This window comes from Sus scrofa, chromosome 2 (assembly GCF_054392235.1).
Source record: "Sus scrofa isolate SSC_HxYL_T2T_F1_AM1 chromosome 2, Sscrofa_HxYL_maternal_Yorkshire_Landrace_v2.0, whole genome shotgun sequence".
NCBI lineage: Eukaryota > Metazoa > Chordata > Mammalia > Artiodactyla > Suidae > Sus > Sus scrofa.
The window spans coordinates 39973090-39994722 of record NC_139384.1 but is presented as its reverse complement, the minus strand read 5'-3'; the positions used below and the strand labels follow the sequence as shown (position 1 = coordinate 39994722).

Genomic DNA, 21633 nt, shown 5'->3' with positions numbered 1-21633 from the left:
TTTTACGTGAATAAACAAATGCTAGCCTGTGGATCAACCCCCTTTGGGGAGATTTTTGCATAATATTGTTCTTTTCATCCAAAGAGCAAGCTTTTGGAATCTGAAATTGTTTGGGGAGCAGAGGAGCCAACTTGGCTTTGGAGGCATTAGTTCTTCTGGCAAAATTAATTTCTGTCAGCCTAGTAATGTAAATTGCCATTAGCTTAGCCCAGACTTCCGAAGTTTCCACTATCTTGAATTGAGAAGGAGCAAAAGCAGGAGTTAACAGATTTTGTGTTCTACCTTCCTGTACAATCGTGGTATAGGTTATCCACTTTCCTCTGGTTAACCTTTTTAGAAATCGAAGTGTTTTCTGTCTCTCACCTTCTCCATCTTCATTCTCTTACTGTCAAGAGTTTGCAAAACTTTACTGTCCCTCTTGTAAACTTCTTTCTCTCCCCAAGAACCCTCTCCAACAAAGCTAGATTAACTGTGTATGGGAGATCTTATGCCAAGGAAATAAGATCTGCATGTGCACAGGAACACCCATTTGGCTTCCTAGTGTTAAATAAAGGCTCAGACAGGTCGGAGGTGCCAGCCAGGCAGAGGAAGTCCACCTTTCCTCCCCACCTATCCCCTGAGGTTCACAGAGGCAAGGCTGAGAACAAGCCCTCCTGCTCACTGCCTCTTTTCCCCAACCTCTTAACAGTGTGGACACTGATTAACTCCAGCTGGGATCTGGTTTGCCCAGCCAGTCTTTGCAATCGATCAATGAGTCCCTTCTCAAGGAATGCTCCCGCCTAACTGTGGAAGAGGAGGTAGTGACTGTGGTGGTCCTCTCCAGCATGGGCTTCCTGATTCTCAGTGCCTAAGACAAGGTAAGGGACAGATGTCTGAGGTATAGGACAGGTAGGCTTTGCAATGCACATTGCAGCCTTCACACAGGGCTCCCTGAGTGGGCTCTGAAAGGAAGGGTAGCTTGCATTTCAGCCTCTCTGCTGTTAAACTTGGGGCTTCCTTTTTCATTTTAGTGCTAAACACTATACTTTTGTGTTGTGGGTTGTGCTTTCCTGGGAAATAAATACACAAGGCAAAATTTATTTCACCTGTTGCAGAAGGTCGTGTGATTGCCACTGAGTATTCCAGTATCTTGGTAAGAAAACTTACGTAAACGTACAAGTATGGCAGAATGTCAGGTTTTATATTGATCCTAAGTATGTTATGCATAGTTTTAGAATTTTGCTTCAAGGCTGCAAGTTTGCTTTATAGACTTTTGGAGCCTTTGCAAGGCCAAACTTACCTTAGTTGAAACCAAATAATAAGGCTCTAACAAATTGTTTGCAGAGGGAGTTGTTAAAACTGGAGTTGATGTTAAGGTTATTTTGGTATCTTTGTGGTTTTTATGTGATGACACGAAGAGATACCCCTGTTTCTTTTAATTTCTTCTAAATAACTATCGAGATTTTCCACTCAGTATTTTCTGACTAGAGAAAAGAACTGGAGTAAAGGTAGAAAATCTCTCTTGTCAGAAAGAGTAATACGCTCATGTAATTTTCCCATCCTAAATGTTTTTCAGGGTCAAATCAATTGAGTTTTTGCTAATGCAGAGTCTTTCCTTATAGTAGACAACATATGTATTCAACAGAATGTAGAACTCTGCTAGCTCTCAACTACGTTCAGTTACTTAAAACAGGAATCTTTTTATTGCGAACAACACAGATACATACACAAAACAAGATCTTCTCATGAATTAAGGTTTACGTAGATGAAATTTTGATGTGTCTTCAAATATTGTAATTAATTAAGGACTTTCAGATGGTTTTTAAATTAAGTTATAAATTTATCTGGTAGGGGGCCCCAAAACCTGAGCTAAATTGTTTGCAAGAATGGTTTAGTACAATTAAAAAAAAAAACAAAAAACTTTAAGTTTTTAAAAAATCTCAAATGTCATGAAAATATAAATATAAGAAATCAGTTCCCACTCAGCCTTAATTTTTTGGTCATGATTTGAGGAGGAATTATTGTTATAGGTATACCATCATTTGGTTCAAGACAGATCATCATGGGGCTGCAAGAGAAGAGATTCCTGGAAGACAGTGTTACACAGCGTTACTTGATTTGGGGCACCAGAAGGGCTAAGTAGGATGCTTTTAATGGCTCTGTGACTTGTTCCTTTAGCCAAACTATCTTAGGCCTCCATTCTCTTATTAATAACCAGGAATTTGGCTGGTAAATCTTCTAAGATCCATTTGCATTTAAAGATTTTATACGTAATTAGAAAAACTAATCACAAGTGCCATTTTGCCTTTACACTTGGTGCTTTTTCATTTTGGACAAGTCTCTGCTCCCCTTAGCCAAAAGTGAAGGTCCATTTCCAAGATCTAGAATTACCTTTTGGATTAAATTGTGGACTTGTATTTTCTATTTAGATTCTTAGGTTAAGATTTTGCATTTGTGACATTGTTTGAGAATATATAGCTTTGTAGAGATAACATTGGTCAGGTGGTATGAATCGCATAGGGGTGGAGAACTCAGAATGGTTGAAAGAGCCATCTAGAGCCATCCTTGATTGTTAATTCGTTGAGTCTAGCTTAAAAGATGGCATTTTCTCCTTCCATATTTTGAGTGTTTGGCTTAAGGTGTTTTTACTTTTATTTTTAATTTTAAAAGACAGTGTTACTGGTTTATAAACTTTGTTTTCCTCATTGTTTCACACCCATAGCACACAAAACTGACTAGATAGCAGTGAGGTCAATGCTCTAAATCAGATCAAAGGTGACCTTTTGTGATAGGACCTTTGGGTTTATTGGCACTCCGTTCTTATTTTATTTTTTTAAAATAAATTTTATTGGTGTATAGGTGACATAACAGTGTTGTGTTTATTTCAGGTGTAGAGCAAAGTGAATCAGCCATACATATTCATAAATACCCATTCTTCTTCAGATTCTTTCCACAAATAGGCCATCACAGAGTGTTGAATAGATTTCCCAGAGCTATATAGTAGGTCCTTGTTATGGTTAATTTTGTATATGGTAGTGTATTAGCATTCCATTGTAAATGGTCACAGGTGTGTTTGTGTGGGGGGGAGGGGTATAGTGACACCCTTTCACATTTATTTTAAGAAATGTAGCATTCCTCTATCTTAATAGCTTATGAGTCTTTGATGGCAAAATGAAGTATAATTTGTTACCATTTAAAGAAAAAAACACATGTAAACTACTCATCTTAGAGCTCAATGTTTCATCATTTTGGGGGCTTCATCCCTTTTATTGTGAAGAAAACTTTGACTTTTCCATTATTTATGGTTTTATTTTATCAATACTTTGTTTCCATTTCTTACCCCATGTCCTTTGTCTTTTCTTAGTGATTTAGAATTCTACAGAATATTCCTATTTTTGTTATATAATTGCTTTTCTTTTTAAAATAAGTCAATGGAAGTTTTATTTTGGCTTATTTTCTAGGGTGATGATTTCAATTTAACTAGTAATTTGTTGAATATAAAATATGTGCAAAATACTGACACAAATATTTAATCTTCACAAGTATATTTGAGATATTAGCCTCCATTGTACATACTGGAGAACTCAAGTACAAAGAGAAAAAAAGTCATGTAACTAGAATAGAACAACTACTAAGTGATAGTGGAGCCAGTATTTGGCCGTAGGACTTCTGATTCCAGCTATAATATTCTATTAATCAGGCTTGTTAGTGGAATCTCATATCAGATAGTAGTGGTATAATATTTATCACTTTATTTTTATTTTTCTTTATTTCCAGTTTATTTCTTATGCAGTATTGCCATACATTATTTTATAACCTGTCAGCAGAGACCGGAAACCATCTTGGTCATAATTAAAGCACACCTCTAGGTGGCGAAAAAGAGTACTTTTCCTTCAGAGTCAAAACTATGATGTCTTCAATTGGGATTCTGGAGCAACAGACTAAACAGAGTCTTTAAACATGTGATATTTTACTTACGGAGTCATTAATTTTTTCTTCTTCCCCAGGGCTAGTTCAAGTCTCATCATATTCATAATGGTTATTCCAGAATCACTTCTATGGAAAGAAAGAAAAAAAAATACACACATTTTTTGAAGAATTCTGTATTAAGTTTCTGCATGTTTTTCCCTTTAAGTTTTATTTTTATGGATTCCAAATCCTGAGGGTTGAGTTATCCATTTTTAGACCCATAAAGCTTGGAGAAGCCATGGTTTGGAGGAGACATAGAAGCATTTGTGTCCTTACTCCTTTTTTAAGAGTAATTGGCTTGGCTTATTAATTACCGAAGTTACTTATCAAGCTGTTAAAATGTTTAGATAATATGAATATTAATGGTGAACTCTTTAGTATAGAGATATGTTATATAAAAAAAGAAATTTTCCTTCTCCAAAACCTAATTTTTTTTCTTTAAGCCTAGTGTATCATTAATCATTTCATTTTCTGTCTTTAAAAGCTACCCCTTGGAATCTCTTGTGGTTTTTGAAAACTTTTGAATGAATTCAGAAGATTGGAAATTACTTTTTTCTTTCATTTGTTCTTCGTGATCTAATTCAATCCACTCAGATGGATTAAATATTTGTTGAAAATTATGAAAGGTTTATAATCCTGTAGTGATCTTTTTCTCTGGATAATATAAATTTCTTTGACCTTTGTCCACCCCAATTTAGTCATTTCATTTGGAAACTGCTTCAACATGGGGTAATTCTTTCACACTGCAAATTTTGATCCTGCTAGCTATGTTCATTTCCATTTTTCCTGTTCATGTCTCTGCCATATTTAAATCCAAGACTTCCATGTAGTGACTTTCAGCTAAACCATAGAGTCATGCCAAGTTTGATGATGATTTAAAATGTGAAAAAAGGATCAGACAAATTTGGATGAACGTCGTTATTTTTTTCAAAAGGGACTTATGCAGAAGAGTCCCTATCTATCTTAGTGGCCTTAAGTGTCTATGTATTTGGCCTGTGTTTAATCATTTACCTTCTGTTGCATGTTAACTGCCCACAAGACTTCTTTCTCCTACTTTTCCTCCTGGGAAAATATAACACTGTTTGTTTTTTGTTTGTTTGTTTGTTTGTTTTCCCCACTTTGTATATAACTTTTATACACAAAGCAGCATGACAAACATCACTTAATTATTCTTATTATTTTTACTTAATGGTCATCTGTAAATATTAGAAGATAGTTTGAATTACATTTCTGGCAAAATGCAGGAAAGACTACATGAGAAATAAATGTGCTACTGTCAAGGAAAATAAAAACTTCACTGTTAAGAAGAAGTATTGAGGGGACAGATTGTGTCCCTTTGGCTCACTGAAACTGTTACATGCCATTAGGCTTACTGTAAACTATCCCCTGATGAATTCTTTGCTGGACAATGAGCTTAAGAACCTGAGGTGTCTTCTTGCTTTTACAAAGCAAAATAGGACTCTGATGCTCAAAGGGAAGTTGCAGAACACATAATGGGATGTAGGTAAAGTTACTCAACTACCACATCTCACTTTCGGGAAAGTAGTGGGAGAGATTGTGTCTTGAGAAGAAAGGCATTTTAGAGGTAACCCTTTTAAGATTTCAATTAGTTATTTAAATGTATGAATCATGTGCTTAAATGTGTTATTACTTAAATGTCCATTTCTGAGGCTTGCTAGCCTATAGAAATCCTAACCAGCTCCTGGGAGATGTTTTATTCTCCTTGAATTAGACCTATTTTTTTTAAAGAACTAGGGCAAAAATGTTTTAGTTTTCTGGTTTAATCACAGGGCTTGGAGAAAACTTTAGGACTTATATGGATAATACCATGATTAACTACCAAAGAAAAGAGACATTTGTGATTTTTCTGAGCCCTATACAGACAATTTAATAGCATATGACAGGGAGTATTAAAAAATATTCCAAGTTTTCACTAGCTATCACTTTAGATAACTGGAGAGAGATTTATAGAAAATATTTTCAAAAAAACTTAGTCTTTACTTTTCAAAGTGTACTTCAAAGCGCACTTGCTTTGGAAATGAACTTGTCTGAGCTTTTAAATTATATATTTAAGACACTAGGTGTTTAGTCATGATCCTAGCCATCTTTTCTAATGCTACAGCAGAGTGTTTGGGTGACTGTCACATTTCACGTTTTCTGAACACCAGTATCTTATTTATTTATTTTTTAAATCAGTCTTTAAAAGACAAAACTTAGACTAAGAGAATTAGAGTTTGAGATTAATTGGAAAGGAACGATGTGTAAAGTTTCAAGTAATAAAACCAACAAGAGTGTACATAACTTATATGGGTAAACTTAAAGTACTATTAGTAATAAATACAGCTGACATATAAACCTACTTCTCGCCATTTGTAAACATTTTCATTTTCATTCAGTCATAATGCATTTGATTATTTTATAGCACTATTTGCATATAAAATGGAATTCTACACATGGTTAAACTTCCTAGTTTATTACTTATTGCTCCAATATTACTTTTGTAGTCTTAGGTCTTATGAATAATGCATAAAAAACTTCTACCTTCAAGGCCAAAGATATATTCATACATCTTTTCTGTAACCCACATAGAGGACAGTGTTACTCATAGGTTAGTGAAATCATCCTTATTTTGTATATGTAAGATTTATAATTACTTCTACTCTAAAGATGATTACAAACAAACCCTAGTATGCAAAATATATACAGTGGAAAGATACAAAGTATGAAAAAAGAAAACCTGTGGTGGTATTTATTAGAACTATGGTGTGATTCCTGGGGTTTTCTATGGGTTCTTTTTTTTTTTTTTTCTTGAGGGCCATCCCTGCAGCATATGGAGGTTCCCAGGCTAGGGGGCTAATCAGAGCTATAACTGCCGGCCTATGCCACAACCACAGCAACACCAGATCCGAGCCGCGTCTGCGACCTACACCACAGCTCATGGCAACGCCGGATCCTTAACCCACTGAGCGAGGCCAGGGATTGAACCCGCAACCTCATGGTTCCTAATCGGATTCATGTCCACTGTGCCACAACAGGAGCTCCTGGTTCTTGATAACACTATTTTGTAAAATGTGTCGTTCTGAAAGCAGTAATGGTCTTAGAGTATGAAGACCCAAGTTCAAGCCTGGCACTGCCTTGATCAAGCTATGTGATCTTAGCTAAGTTACCTTTCCTCTTTGTTTTTGTTTTCATTAATTATAAAATAAGTAAAGAGACTCTTTAAAAGCACAGTCTCCCCTGTCTCCCACCTAATTCTCTAAATTATAAATCTGAGATTACTTGGCCATCTGCAAAGAACCAAGTGCTGTGCTTAATCTCGTAGGTAATAGTTTTAAGAGTAGTGATCATATGTTTATAAGGAATTTTGCCAATATTGTCATTGCTAGTATTCAGTCCTAAATTTTTGTGGAAATCTATATTTTCAAAAATTAACACAAACAATGGGATTTTACAATTTGGATATCAAAATTTTAATCAGCTACCTTTTATTGTTTTTGAATAAGTGGAATTTCTTGCCTTCCAAAGGGCCTTTTTTCAATATGATGTTTTACACAAGCATAGAGCTTACTGTTTGATTTTCTCTATTTGACCTTTGATTGCTGCTGTTTCCTAACCAAGTAGTTGGTCAAAAGTGACAGGACCATACAGATAAAGCAAATAGTGTTTCCTAGGGGGTTAATAATTAATAACCTGACCAGTCATCAAAATGTCCGCAGATCCTGTTCCTTACTATGTCATTGGCCACAAGATTTTAACAAGAAAAGTCTGTATAAAAAGCGCTGGGGGTATGGGATGGAAATGTTATAAAATTGGATTGTGATGATCATTGTACAACTATAAATGTGATAAATTCATTGAGTAATATAAAAAGAAAAAAGAAAAAAATTGCTCTTTTGTTTCCAAACAGGTATTAGAAGTGGATAAATAATGTGCACTGCTCTGAGCCCAAAGGTACGCAGTGGACCTGGCCTCTCTGATATGCATCAGTACAGCCAATGGCTGGCCAGCAGACATGAAGCTAATTTGCTGCCGATGAAAGAAGATCTGGCCTTGTGGTTAACCAATCTGTTAGGTAAGGTAAAATGATCTCATTTTGTCAGCAAAGATAACAGACTTTTCCCTTGCTCATGTAGAGTTTTCCTTCTAAGCATGCAGGAGCCCCTTAGAAAGAAAGACTTTTATTATTCTCATTTTGCATCTGAGAGTCCTAAAGCATAGGGAAAATTTAAATGAATTTCCCAGTGTCTCTCACATTAACTGTGCTTAGTAATTCCAGTATTATGCATTGAAATGTGGAACTATTTGGTCAAATTGCTTATTTCATCTATACTCTGATTTGATTTATTTTTACCTTTCTTTCCACAACTGGCAGGTTTGGCCTATTCTTTTGGCACTGCACACAGGCCACAGTCTGTGAAATCTGGCTTCTAAAACTAGATTTCTTTGCCCTACTTTAATAGCACACCTTCTAAAACTGCTGAATACCCAGATTCTAGTGCAATAACATCTATCTTTTGTCCACATGAGCTGACTAGAGTCATCCAACCTTGAACTAAAATTTTTATTTTCATTACACTTTTGTTCTTAAGTACTCTTCCAAAAGGATCATCTTTGAGAAAAATGCTATGTCATCCTAAGACTGCCTCTTTTTTTGGTTTCTGTTGTGCTAGCATATTCAACCATGGGCGAAATGGAATCATACATTTAAAGGATCATCATATATAGCAATGCTATTTTCACTAGTAATTTTTCGCAGAGAACAAAAGTGATTTAAGACCCGAGAAACGGGTCTTTATTAAGTTTATAATATATGCGATTTGAATATTGAGTAAAAACATAGAATTTGTATGGCGCTTTATCACTGACAGAAAGGATTTCATGAGTATTATTTTATTACTGAAAGAATTCCTTCAAGGTAAGTGTTGTTATCCTCACTTTCTAGAGAGTTTAGTGAAGAGCACTTGTGTATCTGAAATTTTAGCAAGGTTTGGAGAGGTTTTAGTACATTTTAGCAAGATTTTTTCCTTTTGCTCACCATGGCTCTGGATTTTTACGTTGCTTGTGCATTTCTTTAAGCTTTTATCCTAGAGTTAGATATTTCCTTTTTTCCCACTGTTTGCACATGTTTTTGACAGTTCTGTGTAGTCTAACAAGGGCTACAGCAAATGGCATGCAGGTGGTACCCTTTGCAAGGGTGCCCCGTCAAAGAGCAAGGGCAGAAATGTGGAAGGCATCCTTCACATCCATCATTCTCCAGAAAGATCCTTTTCTGTGCCATGGAACTGAATCCATCAGAAGGAAGGGGCAACCTTTCACTCATGATAAGGAGGAGAATTTATCTCCATCTTGTAGAGGTCAGTTTAGCCTAAACAGATGGGTTTCCTCTCTCTTTTGTGTCACTAATTATTGTTATATTAGTAATTTATTAACTTTGAGCTATTTTTTCAGATGTGGGCTATCACAAGTATGGCAGGATAGAATAGAAGTTAAGGCACAGACTCAGAATAAATTGCCTGTGTTTGAACCTCAGGTCTGCCACTTATTAACAGTATGATCTTGGGCAAGGTATTTCACCTTTCTGTGCTTTAGTTTCCACATCTGTGAAGTGGTAATAATACTAGGTTTGCTATGATATTATATGATTAAAATATGTATACTACTTAGAACAATATCTGAGATATTATAAACTCCATATGAGTTGTTATTATTTCATGTCTATAATTTGGTGATATGGTTCATTCAGTTTTGTGGAAAAGTTCATTCACTTATTCAAGTATTTGAGTGTGTAGCAATATAATATATTATATGAATAAATGGACTCGAGAATCAGAATTGTTGAATTCAAATATCAGTTCCACCACTTACTAGTTCTGTGATACTGGACAAGCGTCTAAATGCACTATGCCTGAATTTCATCATCTGCGAAATAAGTATAATACTAGTTAGTACCAACCTCATGGAATTGTTGGAGATTCAAATGAGATCACCAGCTTTAGAACAAGGTCTGACACACAGGAATCAACCACCTGTAGTAAATACTAGCTATCGTGTTTATTGTGTTCCAGCACAGTCTGCTAGGTCCCGGACGGTAGAATGGTGATTAAGATTAGACAGAGTACCTAATCTTGTAGAACTCGAAGTAAGTTGAATAAGAAATTAATATTAAATAAGTAACTGAATAAATAGTTCATGAATTGAAATTGCCATAAACACTAAAAGATGAAGGTTGCAATAAGAATGTTTACTTGTTTTTAAACAAGCAAGTGGGAGTAGGACAAATGATCAGAGGGCTTGGGAAAATACTAAAAAGGATTAAAGGGGACTTATATTTAAAACTGAGATCAGAAGAGTAATTAATAGCTGACCAGACAAAGCATGAGAAAAGGGCCTGGATGGAAGGAATGACATGTGTGATATAGGAAGGAATTTGGTGCATTGAAAGGACTGAATGAAGGCTAGTGTCAACAGCATAGATTCAGAGGGGGAGAGTTTCATGAGATTTATTGGAGCCAGATCGTATGCTGCTTTGAAGACCATGTTAAGGAGCTTGTCATTTATTGCATGGTCAAGGACTCTCTTGAGATGTTCTAGGCAGGGGGGCATCATGATTAATTAAGAGTATAGCCTGATTACACAGGTTATGTATGTTCCAAGGTCCCATGACTTGTCATCAGAAGCATTTTATCTGGTGAATGTGATCATTTACAAAGTAGCTTGATCAGTGTGAGCAGCCCAAGACAGCCTCAAAGAATAGAGAGTCAGTGTATGTGTAATGGAAATATACTTGGACTAAAAGTCAGGAGACCTGGCTCCTAACTGGGCGTCAGGAGACCTGGCTTCTGGTTCTGGCTCTGTCACTTGGTAGGAAACTTGCCCAAAGTCACTCAGCTATCTTTTCTGGGCTCAGTGTCCTCAACCATAAAATGAAGGGGTTGGAGTATATGATCTCTAATGTCCATTCCAGTTTCAGATTCTAAGTTTCCAGGAAATCTATCTCTTCAGACCCAGTTTGAAATCAATATGCATAGACAAGGAGAAAATAATTTGCATATGTGAAAAAGCTTTCTTTTTAAGAATTAGAAGGCTAATTTTTTAATGCTAATCTTTGGTGACACAAATGCAACTGATGGCTTGTGAAATTTTCTCAGAAAAGATATCTCAAAAGAATCTCAAAATATAGTAAACTACCACTTTCTGTTGACTCGAATTCATAAAAGTAGGTAGATAATAAATTTCAAGTGAATATCCTCATGGTAACTTGGAAAGTTGACCAATAGCTTGAGAATATTTTAAGTAATAAAACATTTAGAAGTAAGAAAATGTGTACTAGGGTGTTCCCATCATGGTGCAGTGGAAATGAATCCGACTAGGAACCATGAGGTTGTGGGTTCTATCCCTGTCCTCCTTCAGTGGGTTAAGGATCTGGTGTTGCCGTGAGCTGTGGTGTAGGTCGCAGATGTGGCTTGGATCCTGCGTTGTTGTGGTGTAGGCCAGCAGCTGTAGCTCTGATTTGACTCTAACCTGGGAACCTCCATATTCTGTCAGTGTGGCCCTAAAAAGCAAAAAAAAAAAAAAAGGAAGTATGTACAAGAGTGGTGATAATAAGGAAAAGTGGAGAAAAATGTTTTTATTACACATAGTAGATACATTTAATATTCACATATTTTAGAAATAGAGTCATTAAAGTACATTTATTTATTTAAAAATTTTATTGATAAATTTAAAAATTATTACTGGCCTTTTTGTCACCTCAGAAATATTTGCAAATTTTTACTATACTGCTCTCTATCAAGTGTGAATTTTTATCTCCTTAAAAGTTACAGATATCTTAAAAGTAGTTTCAAAATTGATCTGGTCTCCAGGTAAAGTTGACGAGGCCTGCTCATCAACCCAAGTCCTGAAGTCAGCAGTGCTGCAGAAATAGGAAGAAAGAGACACAGAAATAGAGTGGGGATCAGGGGACCACAGCCTTCAAGAGGCAATAACCACCCTCTGAGCCAACTCATGGTTTTTATTTACTATTTTCTACTTTCTTGTATGTGCAGGGGATACATCGGTATTTTACTTCAAACTTATTGGAAGCAAGATATGCTAGGACAGTCATTCCTAAGCACATAATCATAAATGTTTTAGCCCTCCCAGGCTGTAATTTGTTGTTTGCTTCAAGCCATCTATGGCCTCCCCAAAATCCCCCAAGGCTCCAGTCCTGAGAATGTTAGAGCTGATGGTTTTCCATCAGCAACATCAATACTTCAGCAGTCTTGTTCTCAAGATGCCATTCTTTGATGATGTTCTCATTCCTTTTGCCTCAAGGGTCATGAGAGAGTCATAAGACTCTGTAAACTATAGCCTGACCTTCTACAGCCACTCTATGGCACTAGTCTTTTCTTTCCATTCTTTGTCACATCACATATTCATGCCTCCAATATAAAGTACCTGATTTTTTTGATGAAGTAGAAATTCACAAACTAAATTAAAGTTTTCAATTAGATTTTGCCATTGTACTGTAGACCTTAACTTGTGAAAAAACTTCCTATTTCTTTGTAGTAATGCTTGACTAAAATGTAACTTTTTTCCTTTCTTGTCATATGAATGATATTCTAAATTCAGATATTTCTTTTTTTTTTTTTGTCTTTTTGCTATTTCTTGGGCCGCTCCCGCGGCATATGGAGGTTCCCAGGCTAGGGGTCGAATCGGAGCCGTGGCCACCGGCCTACACCAGAGCCACAGCAACGCAGGATCTGAGCCGCGTCTGCAACCTACACCACAGCTCACGGCAACGCCGGATCCTTAACCCACTGAGCAAGGGCAGGGACCGAACCCGCAACCTCATGGTTCCTAGTCGGATTCGTTAACCACTGCGCCACGACAGGAACTCCATAAATTCAGATATTTCTGATCCTTCATGTAAAACGTCAATTGAAAGATGAAATTTCTTAAAGAACACTTGATTTATATTTAGATTTTTTGGTAGATAAAAAGTATTTGAGGAGTCCCCTTCATGGCTCAGTGACTAACAAACCTGACTAGGATCCATGAGGATGCGGGTTCAGTCTCTGGCCTCGCTCAATGGTTTAACGATACGGAGTTGCCATGAGCTGTGGTGTAGGTAGCAGATGCAGCTTGGATCTGGCATTGCCGTGGCTATGGCGTAGGCCGGTGGCTACAGCTCCATTGGACCCCTCTCCTGGGATCCTCCATATGCCATGGGTGTGGCCCTAAAATAGAAAAAAGAAGTATTTGATAGAGAAAATTATTTCATTGGTTCATAATTTACATTCATGCCAAATGTATAGGCATAATACTGTAATTTTCACGTACTATATACTTGCTTAATCAGTAACAATAATAAATGCCACTCTAGATTCTTAAGTATAGAATTAAAGCAGCAGTAGCAAATTTGGAATAGCCAATTTTTAGACAACTAAAATTTATATATTAGAAATCAGATGCTATCTTGTGATAAGTTAACTAGTCCAGATCAATAAATGGTCATGATAGTTGAGATTTCTTTATGGGGTAATAAACCAGTATGATTCATGAGAAAATCATGTGATATTTACTGACTCGTCCCATATCCTTGTAGTAACAAGTTTGTTTTCTAATAGCTGGCCCTGTGGAGTTTTATGACCAACTTTCAGAAAAGATAGCAAAAGAAACCTGAAAAGAAAGAATCTTGCCTATACAACATTTCTCTGGCCATTGTCCCCTGCTATATATTAAATATACATGTTTCATTTTGACTTGAGGCTTTCTGCTTTGTTATTTTTGTTCATGAACTAGGTATGGCCCATTTTATTTTTATTTTTATTTTTTTTTTGGTATGGCCCATTTTAAATAAACTGTGGCCTTAAGACATATTTGAACATCAAATGATTATACAAATTAATCTTGGAGAAAAACTTATTACTTTGAATAAATAGCATGTTACTAAATGAATAGTCTCAGGTAATAGCAACTGCCCATCATTCAGATAGATGAAGCACATTCTAGAAATTTCATGATTATTGACAGACTGTTGTTGGCTTAGCTTTGACATGAATATACTATCATAAATGTTCTCAAGTTGTTTTTTAATTTGCATTTCTTTAATCATTTGAAAATGATGGTCTTCCTTTACCTTCACTTAGTATTTGTTTAATAACACCATTTGAGTCACAGGGGGTATACATTTGAGGGAAGATTGTAGTTAAGCATCACAGAAATTGACATTGTTCTTAAAGATTTTAGAGCTTTGAGATGTAGGAATATGTGTTTGGACATATGCAGGGACTTTGAGTAAATCTTAAGAGTTATTACAAATAAAGTTAAACTGAATTGATTTTACTTTTACTTAGAAATGCATTATGACAAATGATGTTATGGTGATTGTCCCTTTTTCTGAATTTCCTATATGCACATAAATGAAAATTCACTTGTTATATGCTTAATATGATCAATATACAATATTTTCATTTATTTCTAGAAAACCCAATTTTAGCATTAAAAAACTAAGCATCTATTTACTGGAGTTGCTGCTAAATAATGAGTTTAGAATAGCTTTCTTTTCTTTTTTCTTAAGGCCCTTTTACTAGATACTTATCCTGCAGAGTTCTCATGTTCTTGATGTAGTCAATAAAAATTCCTTAGGAAAGGTGGTGTCTTATGCTAGTTCAAAAGATTAGAGAATCAAGTTCATGTTCACAAGTTGACACCTTTCAAAGCAGTTACTCCCTAAGTTTTTTACCCAATTTTTCCAGTAGAACCAGCTCTGTGTTTTCTTGATACAAATGCAGGGCAGACACTGAATCACTGTGGAGCAGGTGCTGATCTTGGGTTTTTGTATATAATGAATCATCTCCTATCTCACAGTCTTCAAATTTCGATCTCAAAACATTGAATTATTTTAGAGTCAAGGTAGCAGATGAGTTGCTTTGAGTTCTTCACTTAGAGAAACAGGTTGTGATTGGGAGGTTCAGTGGAGATTAGAGTTTGATCATATCTGGATTACCCTTATAGATAAAGTACACCAGTTTTCTTCTGCAGTGAATCAGGTTACATATCATGGCACACCCAGATGAAATTCTTAGTTATTCTCCAATCTTCCAGATAGACTGTTACTCATTTATTACCACCACTGTCTTCAGCCCTATGCTGTTGCTTGCTTGTTTCTTTGTTTTGTTTTGTTTTGTTTTTGTTGTTATTTTTTTGTTTTTCTTGAAGCAGCTTTAGCAAAAAATTCTTTGAAAAGTTTCTACAAAGAAAAAGACAGTTGATGGTATGAAGATGAAAGTCCACAATTATGAACCCAGGAAGTAAAGATATTACTTCTAGACTTGGCTATTTTAGATTAAACTTCAGGTCAATAATCTGTACGACCCAGTGTGGGTCAGACCTCAAGATGATTTAATTATATCTATTCATTGCCATTTCTTTCCCTAAATACACCAACAACGTGGAAAGAAGGTTTTTGGAAAGAAATGCTTCTATGATACTATAATCCTGCTCTTTCTAGCATTTGTAACCTAATGTCTCAAACCAGCTACACAATTTTCATTAAGATCTGATTCTGACTAACAGAGAGTTAACTTTGTATAACTTTTACTTGAGAAACTGTAATTAGTAATTCATAGCCTATTCTGATGGATTTTCATGATTAAATTCAGCCAATTTTATATTGTTTTTTATATACTTTTGGTAAAATTAATGCAATAAAGAATATGATAATGTATCATCCCATATATGGAATATACATTTAAAATGCATATTTTATGATTCTTAATCATTGGATGGAAAATATGTTACATGTTACATATAAGGTTAAAAAAATTCTGTCTTGCATTTTTCCTTCATTCGAAGTCAGTACATTTCAGCTATAAAGTATGTAATAGTGTCTGTTTTAGCGAAAAAAAAAAAAAAAAAAAAAAAACTCCCACCTTTTGGAGCTATAAAATATATAGAATTGAAACCTGACACCTAATATATTTTTCATTAGGTACAGATGTCCAATGCAAAATTCCTCAAGTATTCATGAAAAGCAGGGTAACTAATTTTTTTCAGGTATAATGCATAAAAAATCATACCTCTTGGTAAAATTGCTAATGACTTTTTAATGCAAGCTGTTTTTCTTTTTATAATTTACAAGTTACTTTAAATTTATTGTAATCATCTTGTCACTTAACATTACGAATAGAATCTTTAAATTTTCATGTAGCTTAATCAAATAAGAAAGCCTCGAGACCTCTTCTAAATGTAGAAAATCTTATAAATATTTTATAAAGGAATCACTCAACAATTTAGATACATTTTACCTTCTTTATCTTGAAATTTTTAATTGAGACTTTAAAAATACATCTAATATTTTATGCTTATTTGCAAAATAACTTTCTTATTGTTAGAAAATACGAAAGAAAGAAAGAAAAGGCAGGCCAACATGGTGAATGCATAATACAAATTCCGTTGTGCTGGCTTTTTGTATCTTGAAACTATTACTTTCATTCTTTAAATGAGTTGAGCTGCATACAATTTTGAAATAATAGTAGTTCTGTATAGGCTACCTCTGTGGTGAGTACTTAGAACTACTGCTGTTTTGCCACCTGCAGAAGTCATCATCCGAACTGAAGGCTCAATGCGAACTATCCAGTAGGGAAAAAAGAACATAAAAAAAAGTAATTCTTTTTCCTCCCTTACTTGCCCTTCCTGAAAACTATAAAAAAAAAAAATTTCAAACAGATGTTTCTTAAAATCAAAATACGTTAGATATTGTGAGTTTAAGATGGTAGTTTATCTATTGTTCCGGTTGTTTTATAATTATCTTAAGTGTTTATGGAATTTTAGCTGAATGAATTTTTCTTTAAAGTTATTCCTGTGACTCTTAGTGTAAAACCTTAAAATACCTCTTTTTTTTGCTTTGACTTAACTACTTTGTGCAGAAGTAACAGCCAACATTTTCTAAATATTTTCCAGTAGTTTGTTTCTTCATTTGTTAATTCATGTGTTCTCTGCCCACGTTTACAAGGTGCCTTCTACATAAATAACTTTATACTTAACTCCGTAGTAACGCTCACAAAACAATATACCTGAAGAGGTTTCTAGGGTACTGAAGATGACAGGAACTTTATATAAAACCTATTATTAGCAATAGAAGTAGTATGATGAGTGCCAAAGTGAGTGATACCCATGAGTAGAGCCATTCATAAAGGAAATCTATGTACATGGGAGAATCTCTTTCTAGATTTCTGGTTAAAGGGAAACGTCGAACTTGTCTTGGCAGAGAGAAGTGAGGAGAGTGTTTCAGACAGGGGCCATCCCTAGACTATGGAAGTGGAAGTTCCAATCCAAGGCATGGAAGTGGAAATGGAAAGGTCTGTTAATGGAACTGGGAAGCAGGGTACAGACCTGGCAGCAGTGTGTAAGGACGTTAGGGTAGAAAGGCGGATTTGTGGCATATGAGAAGACTGTGGATATTGGGTTAAAGTGGATGTATTTCATCTTTTAGGTAGAGGAGAAAATTAGGGGCCATGAGATAGGGATGAAGATTGACTAAGTGAGGGTGGTATTTTAACAATATTAATTTTACCAGTGATTGTGATATGTATTGAGGGGGAAGTTGAGGCTACAAGGACTAGCTTAGTTCTTGTTGCTAGAGTTGAAGTATCAGATCATGAAATTTTTTGTTATGATTATGGCCCTAGAAAGAGAAGGAAGCGTGACTCTACTTGTGACCAATAAATTGTAGAAAATAAAGACAGGGAAATAAAATAGTCTAAAACTTAGAGAATTATAAAACCAGGAAAAGTAGAGAGCTTTGAGAAAAATGAGTTTTGAGGAACATATAAGAAAGAAAGTAATGGTTTTTTTAGGGCTGTGGGATTAGAACAATCATGAGTGATAAAGGGTACAGAGTTTCTTTAGGGGTAAGAAAATGTGCTAACATTGATGATAATTGCACAGCTATGTGAATATACTAAAAACCATTGAATTATACACTTTAAATGGGTGAGTTGTATGGTATGTGAATTACATCCCCCAAAAGCTGTTACAAAATAAAAGAAGAAAGAAGGAAGAAAATATAACTTCAGGAGCGTATGAAAAAGAAGAAGAGCTTTAAACCAGCCAAATGTCAGGGATGGACAACTGTGAATCACGTTGATAAGAACAGTAACTGAAGCCATGCATGGTTGTGAGGAAGGAGAAAAAAGCAGAGATGATAATACCACATATTGAGCGCTGCACCAGGAATGGGAAGAATGGCTAGTGAAATTGTGTTTTCTTACAGAGAGTTTATCACTTGCATTAATTTTACCTACATTATCTTAATCAGGAGAACAAATTCAATGGAAGCTAGAGATGTGGCTTTATGCATTGTCCATGCTATTAAAATTGCCAGTGGTGGTTAATTTTTTGACGTACTGCGGCTTTACCGTAAATTAAAAGAGAGCTATGGAGTTCTTGTGATGAAAGGTATATACATAACATAAAATACCAGTTCCACTTTAGGCTCTTGTCTTGCAGGCCAAAGTCATTGAATGAGACACAGGATGAGAATCAAACAAATCTCAGAGCCATAATGTATAATCATTGAAAGCTGGTTCTTTCAATTAAGAAAGAACTGTTCTTTCATTAACTGGTTGTTTTTTATTCCCTTTGATGAGTAGTGGGACTCTTTCACCCCGGCCATCCTTTTGCCACTTTTTTTTTTTTTTTTTTTTTTTTTTTTTGCCTTTTTAGGGCCACACCCACAGCATATGGAGGTTCCAGAGGCTAGGGTTCTAATTGGAGCTAGAGCTGCCAGCCTACGCCACAGCCACAGCAACACTGGATTTGAGCCTCGTCTGCAACCTACACTATAGCTCACAGGAATGCCGTATTCTTAACCCACTGAGTGAGGCCAGGGATGGAACCCGCAACCTCATGGTTCCTAGTTTCCACTGTGCCACGATGGGAACTCCCTCTTTTGCCACTTTTAATGTCAAATAAAACTTCTAAGCAGTTGAAAATCTATTGTGAAAATACAGACTGTTGGGATTCTTGGGACCAAAGGAAAACATAAAATTCCAAGCAAACTGGAGTTCCCCTTGTGGTGTAGATCACAGACACAGCTTGGATCTGGCATTGCTGTGGCTGTGGCATAGGCTGGCAGCTGCAGCTCTGATTCGACCCCCAGCCCGGGGAACTTCCATATACCACAGGGGCGGCTGTAAAAAAGCAAAAAATAAATCGAAGAAAACCATTCTTTCCAGTAATTACCTATTCCAGATATGTAAATCAGCTGGAATTGAAGTTTTGGTGATAAAAACTGCATCAAATATGTTGGCATGAATGTCACCTTTAGGTTGGGGAATAATCATGCTTTTATAATATTTCTTTTTGTTACTTCAGGGAAGGAGATTACGGCAGAAACTTTTATGGAGAAATTGGATAATGGTGCCTTGCTCTGTCAACTTGCAGAAACTATGCAGGAGAAATTCAAAGAGAGTGTGGATGCTAACAAGCCTGCAAAGGTAAAAGATCCCTAGGCAAAATCACGCACTGCCAGGTTGTAGATTACATTTGTAGTTGCCTATGAATTGAGTTTAATTGAGGATTTTGTTGTAAATAAAATTATCAATGCCTCTATTCACAACAAAACACAGAGAGTGCTTTTTAATTAGGTGACATGTTATTTGCACTTAATTATATAAATCATATAATCCTTTTGGTAAGTAATTAAATACGAGGTTATCGAAATTGATGGTATACAAATACTGTGTATAAACTTGTTGAATATGACCTATTGGTTAAAAATCTACCAGAGAAATAACTTATGTCATCAGTAATGAACAAAATCTGGCCAAGAAAGATTTATTGAATAGGTCTTTGTTTTCAAATAGATTATTATGGCTAAATACTGGAACAAAATATTTGGAATGTGTAAATTTTGCTCATTTTAAGTAAGAGTAGGAGTTCCTGTTGTAGCTCAGTGGTTAACGAATCTGACTAGGAACCATGAGGTTGTGTGTTCGATCCCTGGCCTTGCTCAGTGGGTTAAGGATCCGGCATTGCCATGAGCTGTGGTGTAGGTTGCAGACACGGATCGGATCCTGTGTTGCTGTGGCTGTGGTGTAGGCCAGTGGCTACAGCTCTGATTCGACCCCTAGCCTGGGAACCTCCATATGCCTTGGGTGCAGCCCTGGAAAGAGACAAAAAAATTAAAATAAATAAAATTAAATTAAAAGAGTAAGAGTAAATCGAACTAAGTAACTTTGGACAAATTCTTTTCTTTCTTTTTGCTCATATTTCTTTTCTTCACACTGTTCTAATATTTTCCTGGTTATTAAAAAAAATTTATAGTGTGTTGTTTCATCTTTTTTGAAAGGAACAAGGTAGATGACACTTTTTTTTTTTGGTTTTTAGGGCCGAACCTGCGGCATATGGAAGTTTCCAGGCTAGGGGTTCAGTCAGAGCTGCAGCTGCTCACCTACACCACTGCCACACCAGTGCAAGATCCTGAACCCACTGAGGGGGGCCGGGGGTTGAGCCCTCATCCTCATGGATATGAGTCAGGTTCTTTACCTCTGAGCCACAGTGGGAACTCTGTAGACAACACATTTGTTAATTTTAAATAGAGACAGAAAAAAGGTAAGAAAAAATGAGGTCAAAATAATGTTAAAGTTTATAGTAAAAATAAAACAACTGTTAAACTTTCTGCAACTCTGGCAAAAACAGTAAAACTGATTATTTATGTAAAGTTTCATTATGATTACTGAACTTAAATCCAAACAAAAGATCAAGCTCCCTAAAACAATGTATTTCTTTTTACAACATTGTAGTAAGTTTGAGGATAATATTTTATGTTGCTCTGTAAAGTACTATATATTATACAAAGCCCCTCCATTTTTTTTTTTTTTCATCTTAAAAGCAGCTCTGTGAAAGTGTTAATTAATTCAGTGGCTCCCAAATCTTGCTGTCCATAGGAATCACCTAAAGATCTTTAAAAACTCCTGGGGACTGGCTCCTATACCTGAACATTCTGATTTAATGGAGAATGACCCGGGGATTGGGATGTCTAAAAACCTCTTCAGGTGATTCTTATGTATGGCAAAGTTTGAGAAACACTGAGTTCACTTTTTTTTTCCTGCATGTAGATGCAGCATAAGCGGTTTGTGAAAGATCACCTAGCAGTAAGTAACTGAGCATAGATGTGACTATGTCAAGTAAGTAACTTGACATAGATGCCCTCTTTTCAGATCTAGTGCTCTCTCATTTTGTGTAGCTCAGACACAACGATATTATTTATGAAAGATCATATTCAATGTTGGGACTATTCAGAAACAAATTCTTTTTCTGCAGTGGCTTCCATTGTAATGTGACTGGCCTCTACCTCAGGTTACTAATGAGAAGACATAATGCACAGTAGGAGGACAGTTTGTAAAGAAAGTTCACTCCAAATAATTAACAGAGGGGAAAAAAGTGTTTTACCCAGACTCTTTTGAAAGCATTATCTTAACATTGTATAGGTCCTTAACCCTCTATTTGTATTATTTATTGTTGAGGAAAGAGAGCTCATTGCCTCTATTTTGAGATCTTGAATCCTTGCAGGTAACAAAAAATAAACAACTCTGGAAAGGTAAAATATCTGGTTTTGTTTGTAAATTTTTGCTTTTGAAAATGAAAGCTAAGATCCCCAAATAGAATTATAAGACTGTCAAGCATAAGACAGCCCCC

General features: G+C 35.7%; 1 protein-coding gene across 12 annotated transcripts in view; it reads left to right on the top strand.

The window, feature by feature from the left end:
- GAS2 (growth arrest specific 2) overlaps positions 1-21633 on the top strand; it is a 171501-nt gene that overhangs the window by 36550 nt on the left and 113318 nt on the right. For 9 of the 12 annotated variants that reach the window (XR_014837163.1, XR_014837162.1, XM_021083240.2 and 6 more), the window contains 2 exons: positions 7856-8020; positions 19309-19430. Coding sequence is in view for 10 of the 12 variants with exons in the window: in XM_021083240.2 (XP_020938899.1) it covers positions 7876-8020; positions 19309-19430 (267 nt within the window). In the remaining 2 variants the exon portion in view is untranslated. Of the gene's footprint in view, positions 1-688; positions 858-7625; positions 7734-7855; positions 8021-19308; positions 19431-21633 lie in introns of those variants that run through there. The other 3 variants (XM_021083247.2, XM_021083243.2, XM_021083248.2) reach the window with 3 other exon arrangements.